The sequence below is a fragment of the Miscanthus floridulus genome, chromosome 13 (assembly GCF_019320115.1).
Source record: "Miscanthus floridulus cultivar M001 chromosome 13, ASM1932011v1, whole genome shotgun sequence".
Lineage (NCBI taxonomy): Eukaryota > Viridiplantae > Streptophyta > Magnoliopsida > Poales > Poaceae > Miscanthus > Miscanthus floridulus.
Window position 1 is genome coordinate 30,150,108 of NC_089592.1, and position 19,721 is coordinate 30,169,828.

At 42.5% G+C, this 19,721-nt stretch overlaps 1 protein-coding gene across 3 annotated transcripts; it reads left to right on the forward strand.

The window, feature by feature from the left end:
- Window positions 1-13,768: 13,768 nt before the first annotated feature.
- LOC136501078 (BTB/POZ and MATH domain-containing protein 2-like) lies at window positions 13,769-19,021 on the forward strand. 3 transcript variants are annotated; one of them, XR_010770163.1, is made up of 3 exons: window positions 13,769-13,898; window positions 14,004-15,205; window positions 18,190-19,021. XR_010770163.1 is itself a non-coding variant. In XM_066496570.1 (2 exons), the coding sequence occupies exon 2, from the start codon at window positions 14,014-14,016 to the stop codon at window positions 15,109-15,111; it is 1,098 nt and encodes a 365-aa protein (XP_066352667.1). In that variant the 5' UTR covers window positions 13,769-13,898; window positions 14,004-14,013; the 3' UTR covers window positions 15,112-18,151. The 3 variants fall into 3 exon arrangements, 1 of the variants encoding a protein (XP_066352667.1); XR_010770162.1 differs by lacking the exon at window positions 18,190-19,021 and adding an exon at window positions 17,715-18,151; XM_066496570.1 differs by lacking the exon at window positions 18,190-19,021 and having other exon boundaries at window positions 14,004-18,151.
- The last annotated feature ends 700 nt before the right edge of the window (window positions 19,022-19,721 follow it).

The following is a 19,721-nucleotide window of genomic DNA, read 5'->3' on the forward strand; positions in this document are numbered from 1 at the left end:
TAAAGTTATGGTGTGGGTCAATAAAGAGAGAAGCATAGAACTGACGGACCCAAGATGAAACATATAATCCAGTCCGTCCAATCAAATCTATCAGCCCCGATAGATATGCAAGGTAGGGGCGAATGTGCTCTCTAGCTGCTGCAACTATAGAATCAATGTGGCATACCCTCTAAGATCTAAAAACTGTCCCACTATTGAGATAAGCATTGTAGAAATCTTTCGGTAGAGGCATGTAGAAACCCTCAGATGCTCTGTCATCTCTCCTCGGTGGGAACCACACCTCAAAGTCCACAAATCTTAGCTACCGAGCCTACTTGGCCGTGGCGGCCCTCAAGTCTAGATGTGTCACTAGAGGTAGACCTTGTGGTCTGGGCAGTGGACGAGAACTCCTCCGCTGTGTATCTACCCTTGGCATGACTGGAGCACGGGTATGACCAGAGCGACGAAGCTGTGGCTAGGGTGCCTGCTCTGTCTCCTCTACCTACTGTCCCTCTTGACCCTCCTGAGTCTGCTCTGCTGGTGGTGCCTGCTGCTGTGACTCCCCTTGAGGCTGAACCTCATTAATAGCATGACGCTGTCCTGCAATCATGAAAGTCCCAGGTGGACCACCATGAAGGCGCTCAACACGCTCGATTCCCTCCATCGCTCCTGGTGGAAGCGGATCTGCAATAACAACTTCACTATGAGCACCTCCTCTCTCAGCATGGTCTGTAGCCTCTGCAACTGCAGCTGCTCTCGTTGTCTCAGCATCTAGATATTTGTGATTCCTGGTTGCTAGCTTCTTTGTCGCCTTGCCTTTAGGATCTACAGGCTGGTGAGGCGGGGGCCTCCGATCCTCATCACCGGGACCACCACCAACATTCTTCGTGTGAGCCATCTGATAATCTAAAGAAAAACTGCCACTAACAAAGATCAACTGTCAATCTGTCGCTTCCGAGGCTTGGCCTCGATCCATACTCGCGAGCTTGGCTCTAAGTTAACTGACAACTGCCACTAACACCTCAACGGCACCGACTAGCTGCATGATGGAATAGATAGGATATACAAATAAATATAATATATCTAATAGATATGAAACCCTAGGAAGCAAGCAATTTAGATATGAAATTGAAACGTCTGGCTTGCTACCTGACGAATTGGTGATCCGAGGAGAAGAGAGGCGACACGCGGGGAACCACCGAATCGGCTAGGGTTAGGGTTCGCGGCTCAACAAAAATTGGCGACCGAGATAATGTAGTGCTAGTGCTCGGTGGCTAGGGCAAATGCACAGGCAGTGCTGTGGCGGTGGAGCTCAGTGGTGGCTCTGCTGGAGATGCTGTTGGTGCGCGGGCGAGTTGTGGCGGTGCTAGGGAAAAGCCTTGCCGGCGCTGGGCGTGGACGGCGTTGCTGCTAGGGCACGACGATGCTGGTGGCGCAACAAGGAGGCACACGGGTGATGTGGCGGTGCACAGGCTTGGGACAGCGCTGGTGCGGTGGCGCGGGCGCTGCAGGGGCTATGGCACGGCGGCGCAAATAGAGGCGAGCGCGGGTAGGAGCTGCGGTGGCAAATCCGGCGGGCATGATGCGGCGGCTCGGGATGATGAGGGTGCGGCGGCGATGTCGGTGGATAGATTAGGTCAAAACACTGGTGCTTTGATTAAATAAGGTACCCCCCGAGTCAGAAAAGGAAACGGAGAAAGAAACCTGATGCCGCACGTTTTCTACTGACCGGATGCTCCGGTGGTAGAGACCGAACGCTACCACCCAGCGTCCGGTCGATTCTAGTAAGGTCCAAAACCTCTGGAATCATGACCGGACGCATCCGGTGGACACCGACCAAACGCAGCCAGAGTCCGGTCACCTAGCCTTGACGTCTTCATTATCGATTGGACACTGAAGCTCCTTCTGATCGGACGCTGGAAAAACACTATTTCAGCATCCGGTCACTCCTACTCGGTAGCTGTTCACCTCCTGTGAACTGACCGAACGTTGGACATCAGAGTCCGGTGCAGCGTTCGGTCACTCCTTTTCCAGCAAATCTTCAAAGTTGTTCGAGCTGCCTGTTCCCAATCAAGTCCCAACTCAAATAAGATCCAAATAAATACCAATTGGGACTAATGTGAGTGACCTCTCTCAAACCCTCATGTTTTTTCAAAATATTTTGCCTTAGGCTATAATTCTTTTTAAGAAAATAGGCAAATAAGAGGGCAAATTAAGATAAACAACAAAACAACATTCATGCATATGCAATACTTGAAAGTAAATTTAGTTGCTTGTCAAGTTTGATCCAAGGTTAAGCTTCTTCACTCGCTTTTCAGCGGTTATCTTAACCATGTTAGACAAGCCCTATATGCATTACCAAAGATTTAAACATGTTGTATTTTACAATGCAAGGGACAACACAAGCTCATCTTTTAGTAAAGTTGCTAAAATCAAGAACATTAAGCTCATTCCGTAATCTACAAAATGTAGCCTCATCTAGCGGTTTAGTGAAGATATCCGTCAATTGATCCTTGGTCCTTACACCTTCTAAAGATATATCATTTTTAGCAACATGATCTCTAAGAAAGTGATGGCGGATATCTATGTGCTTGGTGCGAGAGTGTTAAACCGGATATTTGCAAGTTTTACCGCACTTTTATTGTCGCACAAAAGATGTACTTTTTCTAGAACTACACCATAGTCTAGCAAAGTTTGTTTCATATAAAGTATTTGTGCACAACAAGCACCCACGGCAATGTATTCCGCTTCGGCGGTGGACAAAGCCAGACTATTTTGTTTCTTGGAGAACCAATACACAAGTGATCTACCAAGTAAATGGCACTCTCCGAATGTGCTTTTTCTATCAACTTTGCATCTGGCATAATTCGAATCGGAATAGACAACTAATTCAAATATAGCTCCTTTAGGATACCAAAGGCCAATGCTTAGTGTGTGCTTAAGATACCTAAGGATTCTTTTTACGGCAATTAAATGAGTTTTCTTAGGATTAGCTTGAAATCTAGCACACATACACACACTAAACATGATGTCGGGCCTAGATGTGGTTAAATATAACAAGCTACCAATCATAGAACGGTAGAGAGTTTGATCAACCTTGTTACCTCCCTCATCTAGGTCGAGATGTCCATTTGTTGGCATTGGTGTCTTGATTGACTTACATTCATCCATTTTGAATCTCTTGAGAAGATCTTTTGTATATTTCTCTTGAGAGATGAAGATCCCTTCTCTCATTTGCTTGACTTGAAAACCAAGAAAGAATGTAAGCTCTCCAATCATTGACATCTCGAACTCCTTCGACATCAATTCACCAAATTCTTTGCAAGAATCTTAGTTTTATGACCCAAAGATGATATCATCAACATACACTTGACAAATGAAGATATCCCCATCAAGCTTCTTGGTGAATAGTGTGGTGTCGACCTTCCCAATAGTGAAGCCCTTCTCAATGAGGAAGTCCCGAAGGCGCTCATACCAAGCTCTTAGGGCTTGCTTAAGCCCATATAATGCCTTGGACAACCTATAAACATGATTAGGATATCTAGGGTCTTCAAACCCAGGAGGTTAATCAACATAGACTAGTTCATTAATAAAGCCATTTAAAAATGTACTTTTCACATCCATTTGATATAGTTTCATTTCATGATGTGATGCATATGCAAGGAGGATACGAATAGCTTCTAGTCTTGCAATCGGTGCAAAGGTCTCTCCAAAATCTAAACCTTCAACTTGAGAGAACCCCTTTGCAACTAGTCTTGCCTTGTTCCTCACAACAACACCTTAATCATCTTGCTTGTTTTGGAACACCCACTTTGTTCCAATGACTCTTGCACCTTTTGGCCGCTCTTCAAGAGTCCAAACTTCATTGTGGGTGAAGTTGTTCAACTCTTCATGCATGGCATTTATCCAATCCAGATCTTGAAGAGCTTCTTCTACCTTAGTAGGCTCAAAGCAAGAGACAAAAGAGTGATGAGCAATAAATGAAGCAAGTTTTTGTGAGCGAGTCATTACACCCTTTGATGGACTCCCTATGATGAGATTTTGTGGATGATCTTGTAGTAGATGTGTATTTCTTCTATTGACCACTTGAGAAGGAGGTTGTGGAGCATCAACATCTTGTGCTTGTACCACCATTTGCTCATGGGAGACATGAGTGTCTTTATTTTCTACTCTCCCATCTTTTTCACCATCTCGTGGCACATTTGATGAAGAGGGTGGATCAATCACTTGTATATCATCTTCATCATCTTTAGGCTTGATGTCTCCAACTAGAATGTTCTTCATGGCCTCCCTCAATGGTTCATCACCTACATCATCAAGATTCTCATGTGCTCCTTGGGAGCCGTTAGATTCATCAAATTCCACATCATATGTTTCTTCAACCAAGCCCGTGGCATGATTAAATACTCTATATGCTTTGAAGTTTGATGAGTAACCAATAAGAAAACCAATATCACAACGTCTTTGGAACTTCCCTAGGTGTTGCCGCTTCTTGTAGATGTAGCATTTGCAACCAAACACCCTAAAGAAGGAGACGTCTGGCTTCTTGCCATTGAGCAACTCATAAGGTGTCTTGCCAAGGAACTTTTGAAGGAATAGGTGGTTGGGTGCATAGCATGCGGTGTTGATAGCTTCCACCTATAGAGCTTTGGGGGTATTATACTCATCAAGCATTGTTCTTGCAAGAGTGATCAATGTCTGGTTCTTCCTCTTAACTACACCATTTTGTTGAGGAGTATATATTGCGGAGACTTCATGTTTGATTCCAACTTCATCACAATAGGCTTCTATGTTTGTGTTGTCAAATTCTTTGCCGTTGTCACTTCTAATCTTCTTGAGCTTTACTTCAAATTCATTTTGGGCTCTCTTGGCAAACTTCTTGAAGCAAGATGCAACTTTAGATTTGTCATGAAGAAAGAATACCCATGTATACCTTGAGTAGTCATCAACAATCACAAGACAATAAAGATTTCCTCCCAAATTCTTGTATGTTTTTGGTCCAAATAAATCCATGTGAAGGAGTTCTAGCACTCTTGTGGTTGACATGAAAGCTTTGGTTGGATGAGTATTTGCAACTTGCTTGCCGGCTTGACATGCACTACAAAGCTTGTCCTTCTCAAACTGCACATCTTTCAACCCTCTCACCAAATCATTCATTATTAGCTTCTTGAGTGAGCTCATCCCAACATGAGCAAGTCTTCTATGCTATAGCCACCCAAGTGTTGTTTTGATGAATAGGTAAGTCTTCAAGTTTGCATCTTTGGAGGTGAAGTCCACTGATATAGGTTGTTGTATCTAAATCCTTTGAATATCACTTGATCATCATCCTTCTTAGATACAACAACTTCCTTCTCGGTAAACAAGCATTGAAATCCAAGATCACACAATTGTCCAACGGATAGCAAGTTGAAGCTCAATGAAGCAACATATAGCACATTTGAGATTGAATGATCATTTGATATTGCCACTTTGCCCAATCCTTTGACCTTGCCCTTTGAATTATCCCCAAATGTGATTCTTTCTTATCCATCTACTTCTTCATCTAGTGAGGTGAACATACGAGGATCACCGGTCATATGTTGTGTGCAACCACTATCAATAACCCAATGACTTCTACTGGTCTTGTAGTTCACCTACACACAAGAGATCAAGATTTAGGAACCCAAACTTGTTGAGGGCCCTTCACCTTCTCAACAAGTGACTTTGCAATCTAAATTTTCTTAGGCCTATTCTTATTGGGAGGTCCTAAGAACATCACTTTCATCTTTCCACTAGAATCCTTTCTAAGCATGTAGTAAGTATTGAAGGCAAAGGGTCTAGCATGCTTGGGCAAGGGTTGTGGTGGTGGAGTTTGGCACTCATGAGCAAAGTGACCTTCTTGTCCACACTCAAAGCATCTCTTTGGCTTTGGCTTTGGCTTTGATTGTTGTTGTTGAGCTTGAGCCTTCTTCTTCTCTTGATTTGCCATGTACCCAATGCCACTTCTATCCATCTTTATGACGGTGTTCATTAGGAGCTCACTTTGAAGATACTTGCCTTTAGTGAACTTGCTCAATCCAATCTTGAGATGCTCTTTCTCCAACTTGAGCTTCTTGTTCTCTTTCTTACGAGCATCATTGTTCTTCTCTTCCTTGAGCTTCTTGTTTTCTTCTTTGAGCTTCTCATTCTCAAGGATCAAGTCACCATCATGATCAAGAGTTTCTAGCACAATGGTGTTGTGGCTTTTGATTTCTTCAAGATCTTTCTTGAGCTTTGCATTGTCACTCTTGAGCTTGACAAACTCATCATAATCATCAGCCTCAACAACTTGCTTGCCCTTGCTACTAGAACCTTTCTCAATACTCTCAATGATCAAGTCATCACATGATGTAGCTATATCAATCTTAACAACATGGTTAGTAGCATTATGTGGCTCATTGGATAGAAATTCTTGAGCAATAACAAGATTATCATGATTAATCTTATGAGTGGTATATTCTTCTTTTAGCTTGTTGTGGCTAGTGATGAGCTCTTTGTGCACCCACTCAAGTTTATCATGTTTATCTTTAAGCTCTTTCTTAGAAGATTTGAGCTCATTGAGTTTGGATGACATAACTTCATTTGCTTCTCTAAGCTCAACACTAGACTTTTTGGCTAAGTCACATTTAGCTAAGGGAGAATCATTCTTAATCTCAAGCTTTTCATTTTTAGCTCTAGTCTTTATAATGATCTTAGTGTATTTCTTTAGCAATTTAGCAAGATCATCATAAGAAGGTGATTCATATTCATCATCATCGCTATCACTATCACTACCATCATTATGAGCATGATCATCACCACTACTATCATCATCATGTGATACCTTTCATTCACCTTTGGCCATAAGGCATAGGTGTGTAGAGGATGATGGTGGTGGTGGCGGTGAAGATGATGAAGAATCAATAGCAATAGCGGCCACCTTCTCATCGTCACTATCATCATCGGATGATCCACTAGATGAATCAATGTCCGTGAGCCAATCATCGACGATGTAAGCCTTTCCACTCTTCTTCTTCTTGTGGAAGTCCTTCTTCTTGCCATCTCTCTTCTTATATGGCTTGTTCTTTTTCTTCTCATCTTCATCTTCATTGCTTGAGTCATCTTTCTTGCCCTTGTTCTTGTTCTTGAACTTGTCTTTCTTGGGCTTTGTGCATTGGTGAGCTAGATGACCAAGTTCTCCATAATTGTAGCAATCCATCTCAGAGATTGGCTTCCTTCTAGAGCTTATGAAGAACTTCTTCTTCTTGCCATCAAACTTGATGCCACTCTTATTAAGCTTCTTTAGCATCTTGGCAGTTTTCTTCACCATGAGAGCAAGGCTTTCATCATCTACTTCATCATCACTTGAGCTCTCATACTCAAGCCTTGCTTTGCCCTTCTCTTGGCTAGCTTTGAATGCTAAGTTTTTTCTTTCTTCTTTGTAGAGGATGAGCCATCTTGAGGTGTGATGTGCATGTACATCTCATGAGCATTGATCTTTCCCAAGATTTGTGTCGGTGTAGCGGTGGAAAGATCACCTTGATGTAGCACAGTCACAATATGCCTATATTTGTCAATGGGGAGGACACTCAAGATCTTTCTTACAACATCGGATGGTTGCATTTGAGTGAGTCCAAGCCCATTAACTTCCTCTACAAGAACATTCAAATGTGAATACATCTCATTAGCACATTCTTTAGGAAGCATTTCAAAAGAGTTGAGCTTTTTCATGACAAGATGATAGCGTTCCTCATGCTCACTCTTTGTTCCCTCATGGAGCGCACAAACGTCCGACCATAGTGCATGGGCGTCTTTGTGGTTCCTCACCCGATTGAACACATCTTTGCAAAGGCCTCTAAAGATGGTGTTGCGAGCCTTTGTATTCTATTTTTTGTAATTCACCTCATCGCCTTGTGGGTGTGTGAGATCCTTAGGTTTTGGGAAGCCTTGCGAGGCGGCTCTAAGTATTCCAACATCTAGAGCTTCTAAGTACGCCTCCATATGAATTTTCCAATAAGGAAAATCGTCCCCCTCAAAGATAGGAGGAGGACCATCCCCGTGAGACATCTTTCACTAGGCAGTTAAGCCTAAATATATGAGCACGAGGCTCTGATACCAATTGAAAGGATCAAGATGCCCAAGAGGGGGGTGAATTGGGCTAATTCTAAATTTCTTTCAATAATTAAGTCCTACGGTTAGCCCAATTAACCCCTTGTGCCTAGAAAGTGTTTCTATTGAACTAACGCACAAAAGACTTGCAACCTAAGTTCCAATTCTACTCTAGTATGGCAATTCTATGAATGTAAGAACAAGAATTGAATTGCTCAAAGTAAATGCTCAAAGTAAATAGAGAGGAGAGAAAACACGGCGATATTTTGCTGAGGTATCGGAGAGTCGCCACTCCCCACTAGTCCTCGTTAGAGCACCCACGCAAGGGTGTAGCTCCCCCTTGATCCACGCAAAGATCAAGTGCTCTCTATGGGTTGATTCTTCGATACTCCATCGCGGTGAATCACCCACAACCGCTCACAACTTGAGTTGGGTCATCCACAAGCTCTTCGGATGATCACCAAGCTCCCAATCACCACCAAGCCATCTAGGTGATGGCGATCACCAAGAGTAATAAGCATGAACTCTCACTTGACCACGACAAGCCTAATGAGATGGGTGGATGCACACTTTGCTACTCTAGATCTCACTAATGAGGGATCTCTTTGAGATTCTCAAATCTCAATCACCTCACTAGGACCTTGCTCTTCTTGGCACTCTCAAACGTGTTTCTCAGCTGTTGGAATGAGCAAAAGTACCCCCACACACGAGTGGAGTGAGTATTTATAACATGGGCTAAAAAACGAACCGTTATGTGCCTCTGCGGGGTGACCGAACGCTCCGATCATGTTGACCGGATGCTCCAGTCAGTACACCCCGAACTCTAGTATTTACAGTGTGATCGGACGATGTCCAGCGTCTGGTCAACACTGACTGGACGCATCCGGTCATGATTTTCCCTCTCTGGAATCTTACTGGAGTCGACCGGACGTAGGTTCTCAGCGTCCGGTCACTTCACCTCAGCGTCCGGTCACGCCAAACGCAATCACCTTGGTCAAATGAAATGATCGGACTCTGCGCCAGCGTCCGGTCAACCCGGAACCAGTGTCCGGTCAGTATTTGACCCTCCGTTCACTTCCAACTCTCGATCATATGTGAATGAAGTTTGCTCCATTAGATCTAAGGGCTGTTTTGGAGCTACCTAGTGCTAGTTTTAACAAGTGTGCACCACACCTAACTCACTAGACTCACCTAGGTCAAGCTACCCATCCATACCCCCCTTAATAGTACGGCCAAAGGAAAAACAAAGTCCTAAACTACTCTAAGTGTCTCTTCAACTCCAGTCGACACTTAGAACTAGTCCATCCTTAACCTTGTCGTCCATCCTTTGAAAACCGAAACGATTTCCATCGTAGGGGGCATGACCACCTTGATTGCCCAATCGATCTCCATTACCATGGCCTAATTTAATTGCCTCTGTAAAACACATGTTAGTCATAGTAATCTTGTATTGTCATTAATCACCGAAACCCTACTAGGGGCCTAGATGCTTTCACTCACTAAAACTTTAGACCACACAAGTGAGCTAAAGTGATGTAAAATTCCTCAACTTTAGGGGGCGTTTGGGACTGCTCCGCTCCATGTTTTTTAGCCAAATGGTTTCCACGCACTCAGTTTGAGAAAAAATGGTGAAGTTGTGAGAGCACCTAAAGAGGTACTCCATGAACTCTAGTTTTTTATGGAGCTGCTCCACGGTAGAGTTCGTGGAGCAGAGTTTATGAAGCAGTCCCAAACACCCCCTTAGCCAACCAATCTTTAGACCAATGAATCTAAATAGGACCTTAATCTACATGCTAATCCACTGCAAGGAAATTTTGCATAAAAAGTTGCCATAATTCTCTACACTTCACACGTCTCTAATGTGTTCATGTCAGAGACGTAATATAAGTGATGCGCTTTTTCGTTTACCCACGTCTCTAATCCAAGGTTCTGTCATAGTGGTTATCATAAGAGTATTCAAAATTGATCTATAGGATATATATTTTATGTTATAGTTGTAGTATGGTCAGACTGCTAAACAAGAATCTAGAATCCAGGTATGCAATGCGATATGAGAAGCTTTCATCGGATGTCGTCATAGCAACATATTTTTAACAATATATGAAACCCGGTAAAAAAACTTAAATTCAAGGACAGTGTGAGGTTTCTTGAAAAAACTTGTTCCGTTTTTCCTTTTTTGGTTTCTTAACATCAAAACTGATATGAACAATGCAACTTGTGTGTTCAGTATATGCAAAAGATTACACATCCTGCATAAATAAAGACAGGGAAAAAACAGTTCTCGAAGTCATACAAGTCCATGACAGATCTGAGTTACAAAGAAAGGATTGCACCTAAAAAACCTTGACCTACGAGAGATGTAAGACAACCCCAAGATGAGTTCCTACGAGAGATGTAAGACAACCCCAAGATGAGTTCAAACCTGTAGCCCATGTGAGAACGACCACAATTAGAGTCAGACTTTAAACCTGTGCTTTAGTATGGGACACACGAATAGATTTTTTTAACCCTGACCTAAAAATTCGCTCCTATGAGGAGTCGAATCCATAACCTAAGAAGTGCTACTCAAGCCACCTAATCAACTAACATCAACCAACAATTTCTTGGATTTGTAGTCCTCTAGACAAGGTGATCACACCTGCATCTCGAAATGCTCCACAAACTCAACATATCAACCTTAGGACCTGGTACAAGATTTTTTTCCCACTAAACACAGCCTTCCATCAAGTATTCCAACATTTCTGATCTTGTGAACAAAATATACAACTATACAGAACAAGTCATCTGCTGTCCAACAAGGCAACAACCGTTGAGGGATGCCATCATGCCAACAGTGCAAGGAGCTGTTCTTTATTATTTTCCTGTTGTCAGGCCCTTTTAGAGGTATTGTTCGTCTGGGTTTTCTTCTTTTTAATATAGTTGACAACTCTCTTGCCTAATTCGTATGGTTTTTAAGTCGTCGCCTAGGCATCCAGGCGCTGAAAAAACCTAGACGTCCTGGACACCACGACCAAAAATCAGCAAAATGAGAGAGCAAGGGAGGGAGGAGAGAGATGAAGAACGGGAGGAGGGCCAGGCAAGGTTAACGACCCATTTCTGCTTCCATCCCCTTCGGCTCTAGCTCTTGAAGGGCAGCAGCAGGGGATCTCACATAGGGATCTAGAAGGGGAGCAGCGACAGCAGTGAGGAAGGGGAGGGGAGATCTAGAAGGGGGCGGTAGCAGCAGTGTGGAAGATCTGGAAGGGGGCGGCTCAAGCAGTGGACATGGAGAACAGGATCGGGAGGGAGAAGAGGCACCTGTAGGTTGGAGAGGCAGTATCGGGAGGAAGAAGAGGCACCTGTTGAGGAGCAGGGTCAGCCCTAGATAGTTCAGGATAGTTGTGGAGGGCTTTTATGGGCTGTCTGCTGGACTAGGCCTTTTTTTTCATTGTCCTTCTTTTTTTTTTCATTTTCCTTTTTTTCCCTTCTCCATGCTCCTGCTTTGAAGTTTTTAATAATCATATGGCGTCGCCTTGCCTCGCCTAGGCGACTCGAATGAGTGGCTTGCCACGGTTCGCCTTGCCGTCTTAAAAACCATGCTAATTCTTAAAAAAAACAGTGCAAGAAACCCTAGCTTTCCAAATTCATTTCCAACAAAAGAACCTTACGAGCCTGATCCCTCCCATTTCCCAAACAGCGGATAAATAGTCTAGTTTCTTGTAGGCCTACTGATCATCCCTGTTTATAGAACACACTTCCATGTACCTAAGGAGCATGCCTTCAATTTTGAATATACTTCATCAGCCTCGGAAATTAAAGGTCTTAGTAACTTATTTTTCAAACAGCACACGATATAGCAGGCAATTTTCTTCATTAAACCATTAAAGAGGTGCGAATTCCAAGAAAAGGCAGACAAACATATTTACAATGAACTGGAGACAAAAAAAAAAAGAGAAAAACCAAATGGAAGCAAAGGTTTGTGTAAAATTCTCTTTGCTGCTTCTATTGTTGGTGACCATCTAACGCTTTAGTTCAACTCAGAACCAAGTGGACAGCTATGAGCTGACCCGCAAACAAAACAAATAACTGAACATGTCAATACAAGCAAACAAAAATCACTCTCGCCTATTTGTGCTCCCACTTCCATGGGTTGGACATAACGTATAAATTGAAAATGTTGAGTGAAACAGTGCTAGCTACATGCATTTACGCTGTAAGATTTTGGCCCTGTTTGGCTCGCTTCAGGCATATCGCAATTCAACCTAATATTCCCAGTAACTTCATGAGTTCTGACAGTATAAAGAGTGTCAAATATATTGCCTAGCACAATCAATCTGCCAATCAATTTGAGCGACTCTTTATAACTTCTGGTACATTAAGACCGGTCCCTTCTTCACACAAACATTCTAAAAACTAGATTAATTCAAATAACGTTAGAACAGGTGACAAGCAACCAACCATTTGATTATGTGGATTCAAGGCAATCAAACTAAAATCAGAGTCAACCTTAGTGTAGTTTAAACTAGAAAGGTAGCAGTTTAAATAAAGAACAAAATTCCTGAACTCTAATATTTACTCTTCAGGCTCAATTATGATATTTTTATGAAGGGCCATCCCAGACCCATTCCTTACTGTCTTATGATTGTAATTGTTTACGAACTACAAGGATCCATTCCTCAAAGTTTCATTTGGTTTAGTTACAACTAACACTTCATTATCAAGGAAGCATAATTAAAGAATAACTAAAATGTTTATGAATCAGCATATTGCTTATGATACTTAAAAGATTACAACAACCATTAGTGTCTTAGGTATCATGAGTGAAGTGGCACAGCAGATTAGTCCTGGGTGCCTGTGATTAATGTTAGTTTCTGTAGCAAGAAACAAATAATAAACTCAGTTTTTTGATAATGGAGATACGAGCAGTTACTATTTGATTGTCTAGTTAACTTACAAATTGGTTCTCATTCTCAAACCAAACAAAATGCTAGTCCAATGTATTCCTTTGACACCATACAATAAAGACATTACTTTTCTATGACGACAAACGATTGTACATGATTATTATGTTGCTAAAACTTTATTATTATTTTTAAGCATCTTAGCAGCCTTAAATGAAAGAACTCAAAACTACAAAGTTGTAGATCTCGTCGAGATACAACTTTTATAAAGCTCATCTTCACTGACATCGTATGAAAAATATATGATTTTTCTAAGATTGAGTCGTGTAACACCATTCCTGTTGGCGTGACAAAACACTACTGCCGCGCCAACGCACAATAGCACGCCAAGATTTCCCATGTGAAAATCACTGTTTACCGTGTCAGATTTTGCTTTGCCACGTCAACACATATGGCATGACAACGTGATTTTGTCGCGCCAGACGTATTGAGGCGACCAAAATGATTATAAAATAAAAACAAAAAATAAGTGAGACTATTTTAAAATAAAAGTTAAAAATTAATTAAAAATAAAAAGTCCCCCCCCCCCCCCCCCCCCCCCCAAGCCATCGCTCAACCAACGCTTGGGCTTGAGCCTGTAGGAACATGCCGTACTCGCCGTTCCGATGGACGGGCCCCAGGTTTGAAGGCCCATGCCCGTGCCTGAAGGTCAGACGTGCCGTGCCTCAGCGGACCGGTGCCGAACGGCCCATTTGGCCCATCTATAGACACAGCCTGGCGATCACGCCCAGACACTACTCAGTCCTCGCCGCTCACGTTCCACGAAGCAAACTTCCCTTTTCCCAGGAGCGGCTCCTCGCCATCCTCCTCCCTCGTCGCCGCCTCCGCCTGCTGCTGCTCGCTTCCTCCCCCATCCTCCAGACCTCCACCCAGGTTTGCCGCCGCCGCCTGCTCTTGCCACAAAGAAAGGTGACTCTTTTTCAAGGAAACCCCTTTCCCAACGATTTTCTTTTTTTTTTTGGATCTTGTAATCTGCAGGGAGAGAAGGATGGGCTCCGAACCCAAGAGGACGGAGTCGAGTCACACCACGGAAGAGGAGACGGGCACGCATTTGTTCAAGATTATCGGGTACACGCTCAAGAAGGGCAGAGGCGTCGGCAACTCCATCCGGTCGGGCATCTTCACCGTCGGCGGCTACGATTGGGCCATCCTCTTCTACCCGGACGGACCTACCGAGGCTACCAAAGATTCTGTGGTCGTCTCGCTTGTGCTCGTGAGCAAGAACGCTGAGGTGCGGGCGTCCTATGACCTGAGTTTGGTTAACCAGACTACAGGGTTGCCAGAAACTGTGTGTCGCGAAACCACCGTTAGAGTGTTCAATTCTTGCAATGGAAATTGCTTCATCCCAAAGATCGTCATACCAAGAAAAAATAAGCTGGAGTGTAAGTCAGCTGGCTACATCGTGGACGATTGCCTGAAGATTGAGTGTACTGTCACGGTTATCAAGGAATCGTGGGTGGAAACCACAGGGGACTTTGAGATAGAAGTGCCGGACTCGGACTTACCAGAACATTTTGGAAAATTACTGTTGGAGAAGGAAGGAGCAGATGTCACATTCTGTGTTGGAGGTGAGACTTTCCCTGCACACAAGATCGTGCTTGCCACACGGTCCCCTGTCTTTAAGGCGCAGCTGTATGGACAGATGAAGGAGAGTAGAGCCCAGAAGATAACTGTAGACGACATGCAGCCTGATGTTTTCAAGGCCCTGCTGAAATTTATCTGTACTGATGAACTGTCATTTGAATGGGATGATCTTGATAATGATGATGAATATTGTGAGATTGTCAAGCTTTTACTTGTTGCTGCAGATAGATATGCTATGGATAGGTTGAAGTTGTTGTGTGCAAGCATTCTTGTCGAGTATCTTGACATGGAGAACGTGGCCACTACACTGGCTTTAGCTGATCAGCATAACTGCAACCGTCTTAAAGAAGTTTGCATCGAGTTTATGGCCTCTTCAGATGAGATTGATGCTCTGGTGGAAACAGAGGGTTATGCAACTCTCAAAAGAACTTGCCCTTCGATCCTAGTAGATGCACTGGAGAAGAGAAGCAAGTATCGCAAGACAGGTTGCCAACCCAAGTGAAGTATGTCTATGAATATGTAGCTTAGTTCCTAATTTATCTGAATAGCATGCTGGTTTTCCTAGAGAAGATCATTCTAACTCGGGCCAATGGCTGGTAAGTTTAGTACTTAAATTTCTGTACCTTTTATCAAAATATTATATGCGCATATAGTTCAGCCTCAATGTGTGACACTACCCTAACACCTTTTGTAATGAAACAGCACATGACAGTAGCATGTCATTGAGGGAACTAGTATCAGTTGGGTTAATTCAAAACAGAATATCTTCATATGTAATGTTGTAGATAATGCTTGGTGCTGCAAGCATATCTACTTATCATTTTTGGAAAATACTTTGTGAGCATAGAGATAGAAGGGTGGGCCTGGTGCAAGCGGTAGAGTCTTACTGCCTGTGACCGGAAGGTCTCGGGTTCGAGTCGCGGTCTCCTCGCATTGCACAGGCGAGGGTAAGGTTTGCCACTGACACCCTTCCCCAGAACCCGCACAGAGCGGGAGCTCTCTGCACTGGGTACGCCCTTTTACTTTGTGAGCATAGAGGTGGTTTCGCACCCTCACTGTCTGATGTCGGAATGGCACAACAGGGCAGAAATTGAGCCACATCACCACAGCCCTTTATGGCATGCCTCAGTCTCACTCCTCCGGTACTGATGACGGTGAGCCATGACATAACATGGCCATTGTTTTCGAAACTTTTTATGAACCGCAGTTTTATATTATAGAACATGAATACACAATTGGAGAAATGAGTTGTTTTGAATAGTCAACCACAGCATTGCAGTATTTTGATTTTTCTGGGATAATTTTGTTTGTAGCTAATTCATAATTGGGCCTGAAAAAGTTACTGAAATTTGGGTGTTGTACTGTACCAGTTAAATTCCAATTAAATGGTATATGGAATCTAACTCCAAAAGCAAACCGTTTATTGCTCTACACCTGTGTCAAGGAACAGAAAGTTATATGCTTTTCTATGCTTATTTTACTGTTGTTTTTGTGATAAAGTCGGCATTTTTCTGTTATTGTATTGTGAGCTACTGAGTGTAATTCTGGATAGCAGTTATGTATTTCTTATACTTTTTTATTATCGAACACGCAAGAGAGATGCATATCTTTATATTAAGAAGAAAAAGGGGCAAGAATCCTTACAAAAACAGACCCACACGCTCATATATCTAAGCATACATTTGCACCCTTTGTATATAGCAGAACAATGACCTCAACCAAACGCATCTCTTATACTAATGAGCACACCATATAACTCTTAAAAATTGTTGTAGTATGTGGAAAATATAAATATAAGCCTGAATAAATAATGTACTAAGCTTCAAAGCTACACATATTTGTAATTTAAATCTGCTCTCCAATCTCCATTACCTTAGTTCCTTTAGTCAACGCTGAATACCGTTTCTCTCCAATGGTGCCAACCAATAGTGAATACCATGTTTAAAGGTAAGTGTCTTCAGGTACTTCTCATACAAATAAAAAGTAAAGAGGTCAATATTGGTACGTTGCCTTTCCCTCTGAATGAAGTGAAAGCATGCCAAAATATGTTGATAATTTCTGAGCTTTAAATTCACATCCAAATAAGCTTTAGAAAGCATCTTGATGAAAATCTTGCATGTTTGTCTGACTATTCGTTCCCTTCGGTTGAGCACAAAGAAAGGGCCCATACCTGCTCATTGTCGTATGACCTGAAAAGGTCAAAGAATAACAGGGTTTCTTTAGAATTCCAGAACTGTTGATGCAATTACGTCAGTATAACCTGTAGATTCTATGGTGGTAAACATGAAGCATCTTGTTTTGACTACCTCAGCTGGCAGGTAGATTGCATTCTCAGATATTTATAAGCTGTAGAGCGTTTTCATGAAAGCCCTTCCTTTTCGTATGACTACTCATTGACCAGATAATTGGAGAAGTCTTTTCTATATTCAGCTGGAAGCAATGTCCAATTGTCCATACCAATGTAGAGTGCACTCCAAAAGTCTATCGCGTTCCTTACGTGTGGCGCATAGCACATGTTCAGTTTTCTGTTGATTCTCATGAATCTCTGAGTTCATACTCGTTTGAGTCATATACCAAAACTTATGCTACCAATTTCCATATAGTAAAATTGAGAAGCTATATATTGAAACACATAGGAGCTACGGGTTTATGATGAAATGCTTCATTTTGGGGGGATCGAGGTTTTGATCTGCAGTTCTGAATTCCTAGCTAATTTTCCTTATGTAGACAAATTTATGACAAACATTTGAAAGAGAAACTCTCATGACTCCCAACTTCATTTTTATTAGTGCAGTAATATTGCAAAAAAAAGCCAGCAAAAGTTTTGCTAGTTGGGTCAAGCACACGTATCGTGTGCAAGTAGTCTGTTCTGTGTAATAAACTGCCACACTATCAGCAATTCCTCTGTTTATTGAATAGCATCTTTTCTGCTTGTACTCTTGCTGTCATCTAGCATGGGTTCGTTTGTTGAACCCACGCGAAAAGTGGCGTTAAGCATTTGCCGAACACTTCCTCTAGATTGATCCTAAATGTAATGGTAGTTTGTCATATATGATTGCTTTCGTGGACCAAAATGATGCTATGCTGATTTTCTGTTTTCTTCAGGCTCTTATGGACCATGCAGGGTTTTTTTTCTCCAGTCATTGGGGAATCAATGACACTATCATGATATCTACATATTAGTTGGGCTGTGTTTTTTTTTGTTGGGCCAGCCTCTCTTCGCAAGTCCCAACCCAGAAACTGGGATAGTTTCTATGATCATTAATTAGGTGTCATTGTTTGAAGTTGTGTGAATTGAAAGTAGCTCAGTTGATTAGGTGTTTATGGTGTCCAAGATTTATTTCAGGATTTAATGGTGCTACTATTTCGATGTGTTTTATTGATAAAGGTACATCTAATGTCTCATCAATTTTAAAATTTGTCGGTACAATCTGTCATAGGTGCTTATAAGAGTAGAGTTTACTTGCCTATATTCATAAGGTTGAATGTATGTGAGTACCCATGTTTATGCTACGTTTTGACAGAAAAAAAGGTTATCCGATGTTATTATATATAACAGTTTGGCTGCTTGGTTTTGCAGCAGCAGCTGCTGCCGCTGTCGATGGTGCAAGACACTAAACACTAGCTACAGTGACTATTTGCAGTTGCAGCGCTGCCAAAGCCAGCAACCGAACAGGCCAAACTAGAGAAATGATATTGGAGGATTCTAGACTACTACTCTAGAGGGTGTAGTGGACGCTGAGTGTTCCTCACCTAAGGTGGAAATTGTGATGGTTGAGGAGGCTGATCGAATGAATGTGATGGACCTGAGATATTCCACCGAGCTCAGGAGGGGACGCTACAGAGGAGACACTTAACTCTGTCCTAGGAGCCGATCAGTCGACCCCATCAGCAATGCCCCCACCACCATCAATTAAGATCTCTAGGGTCCTTAATATTGATCAATTCATCACGCATCTGACAACCCCGTTGACACCCTTGACAGTTGAACCTATCTCTGTAGAAGATTGCACAACACCTGTTTTGGTTAGCACTAACGCCAGCCTACATAAAAGTAGCAGGCTGGCAAGCAAGGCCAAAAGAACACTTGGAAGAAACACAACGTTGGTGGGTTTGTTGATGGTTTAGGAGTCCGTCATGTGGCATTGTTGTATCACTTGCTCTGCTCGCAAACCGCTCTGTTATTGTCTACCTGAAGAGTTGCCTCAACAATTGCTGGGAGTTGTCCGTTTGATTAAGTGTTCGTAATTCCGTTGGTCGTCCTTGATGTGCCAGAGAGGCTTCTTGGAATCTTGGTGGTTTGTTTTTCTGCTAAATAGTTTGATTTATCAGCCGTGTGGTCGGTGACCTTGTTGCAGTTGCTCTCTAGTTGCTCAGATATCAGGTTGGTAGCATGTCTGAGCTGCTTCAACATGTTGTGCAACAATATGTTTTTCAAATATGGATTTGTTTCATAAATATTTGCTAAAATATATTGCTGATTGCAGCTGATCCTGGCAATCTATTAAGGAAAAAACAGCATGCTTGTGGTTGTAGATTGGCCGGGGAAGCTTGGCTGAAATAAAGCAGCTGCAGGGTTAAGAACGCTAGTACAAAAATAAATTTTATAAATGACTCATTTTTAATAGACGCACATAAGAAACCGTCTGTAACCGTGGCAGGGAGCACTGTAGCTAACGAGCCGCTCTTGAAAATCCATTTTTAGGGATGGTTTCGTTAAGAAAATTGCACTTAGAGACCTATCTATTTCTGGGGACGGTTTCGAAATAAAGCCACGTGTGTGTACACGTAGGTGGAGCCAAATAAAATCAATTAAAACCATAACATTGTCCATTCTCTGTTACTTATGAAATAGACCCCCCCCCCCCCCCCCCCCCCCCCCCCCCCCCCCCCCCCCCCCCTGTCTTAGAAAACATGATTTTTAAGATTCTTAAATGTGTCAAAAAAAACATGGTGTTTTTAGCACTTGGAACAGCTTGAAAAAACAATAAAACACTATGAACCTCGGACGTTCTCTTCAAGTCTAGCTTTACAATTCCATCGACGCACTGGTTACAGTAACTAATCCAGTATGCAAGCCAATAATAATAAACACCATTGTAGTTTAGAGCC

Excerpts from the sequence above, each read along its gene's own strand:
- LOC136501078 (XM_066496570.1), top strand. The coding sequence starts at position 14,014 with ATGGGCTCCGAACCCAAGAGGACGGAGTCGAGTCACACCACGGAAGAG.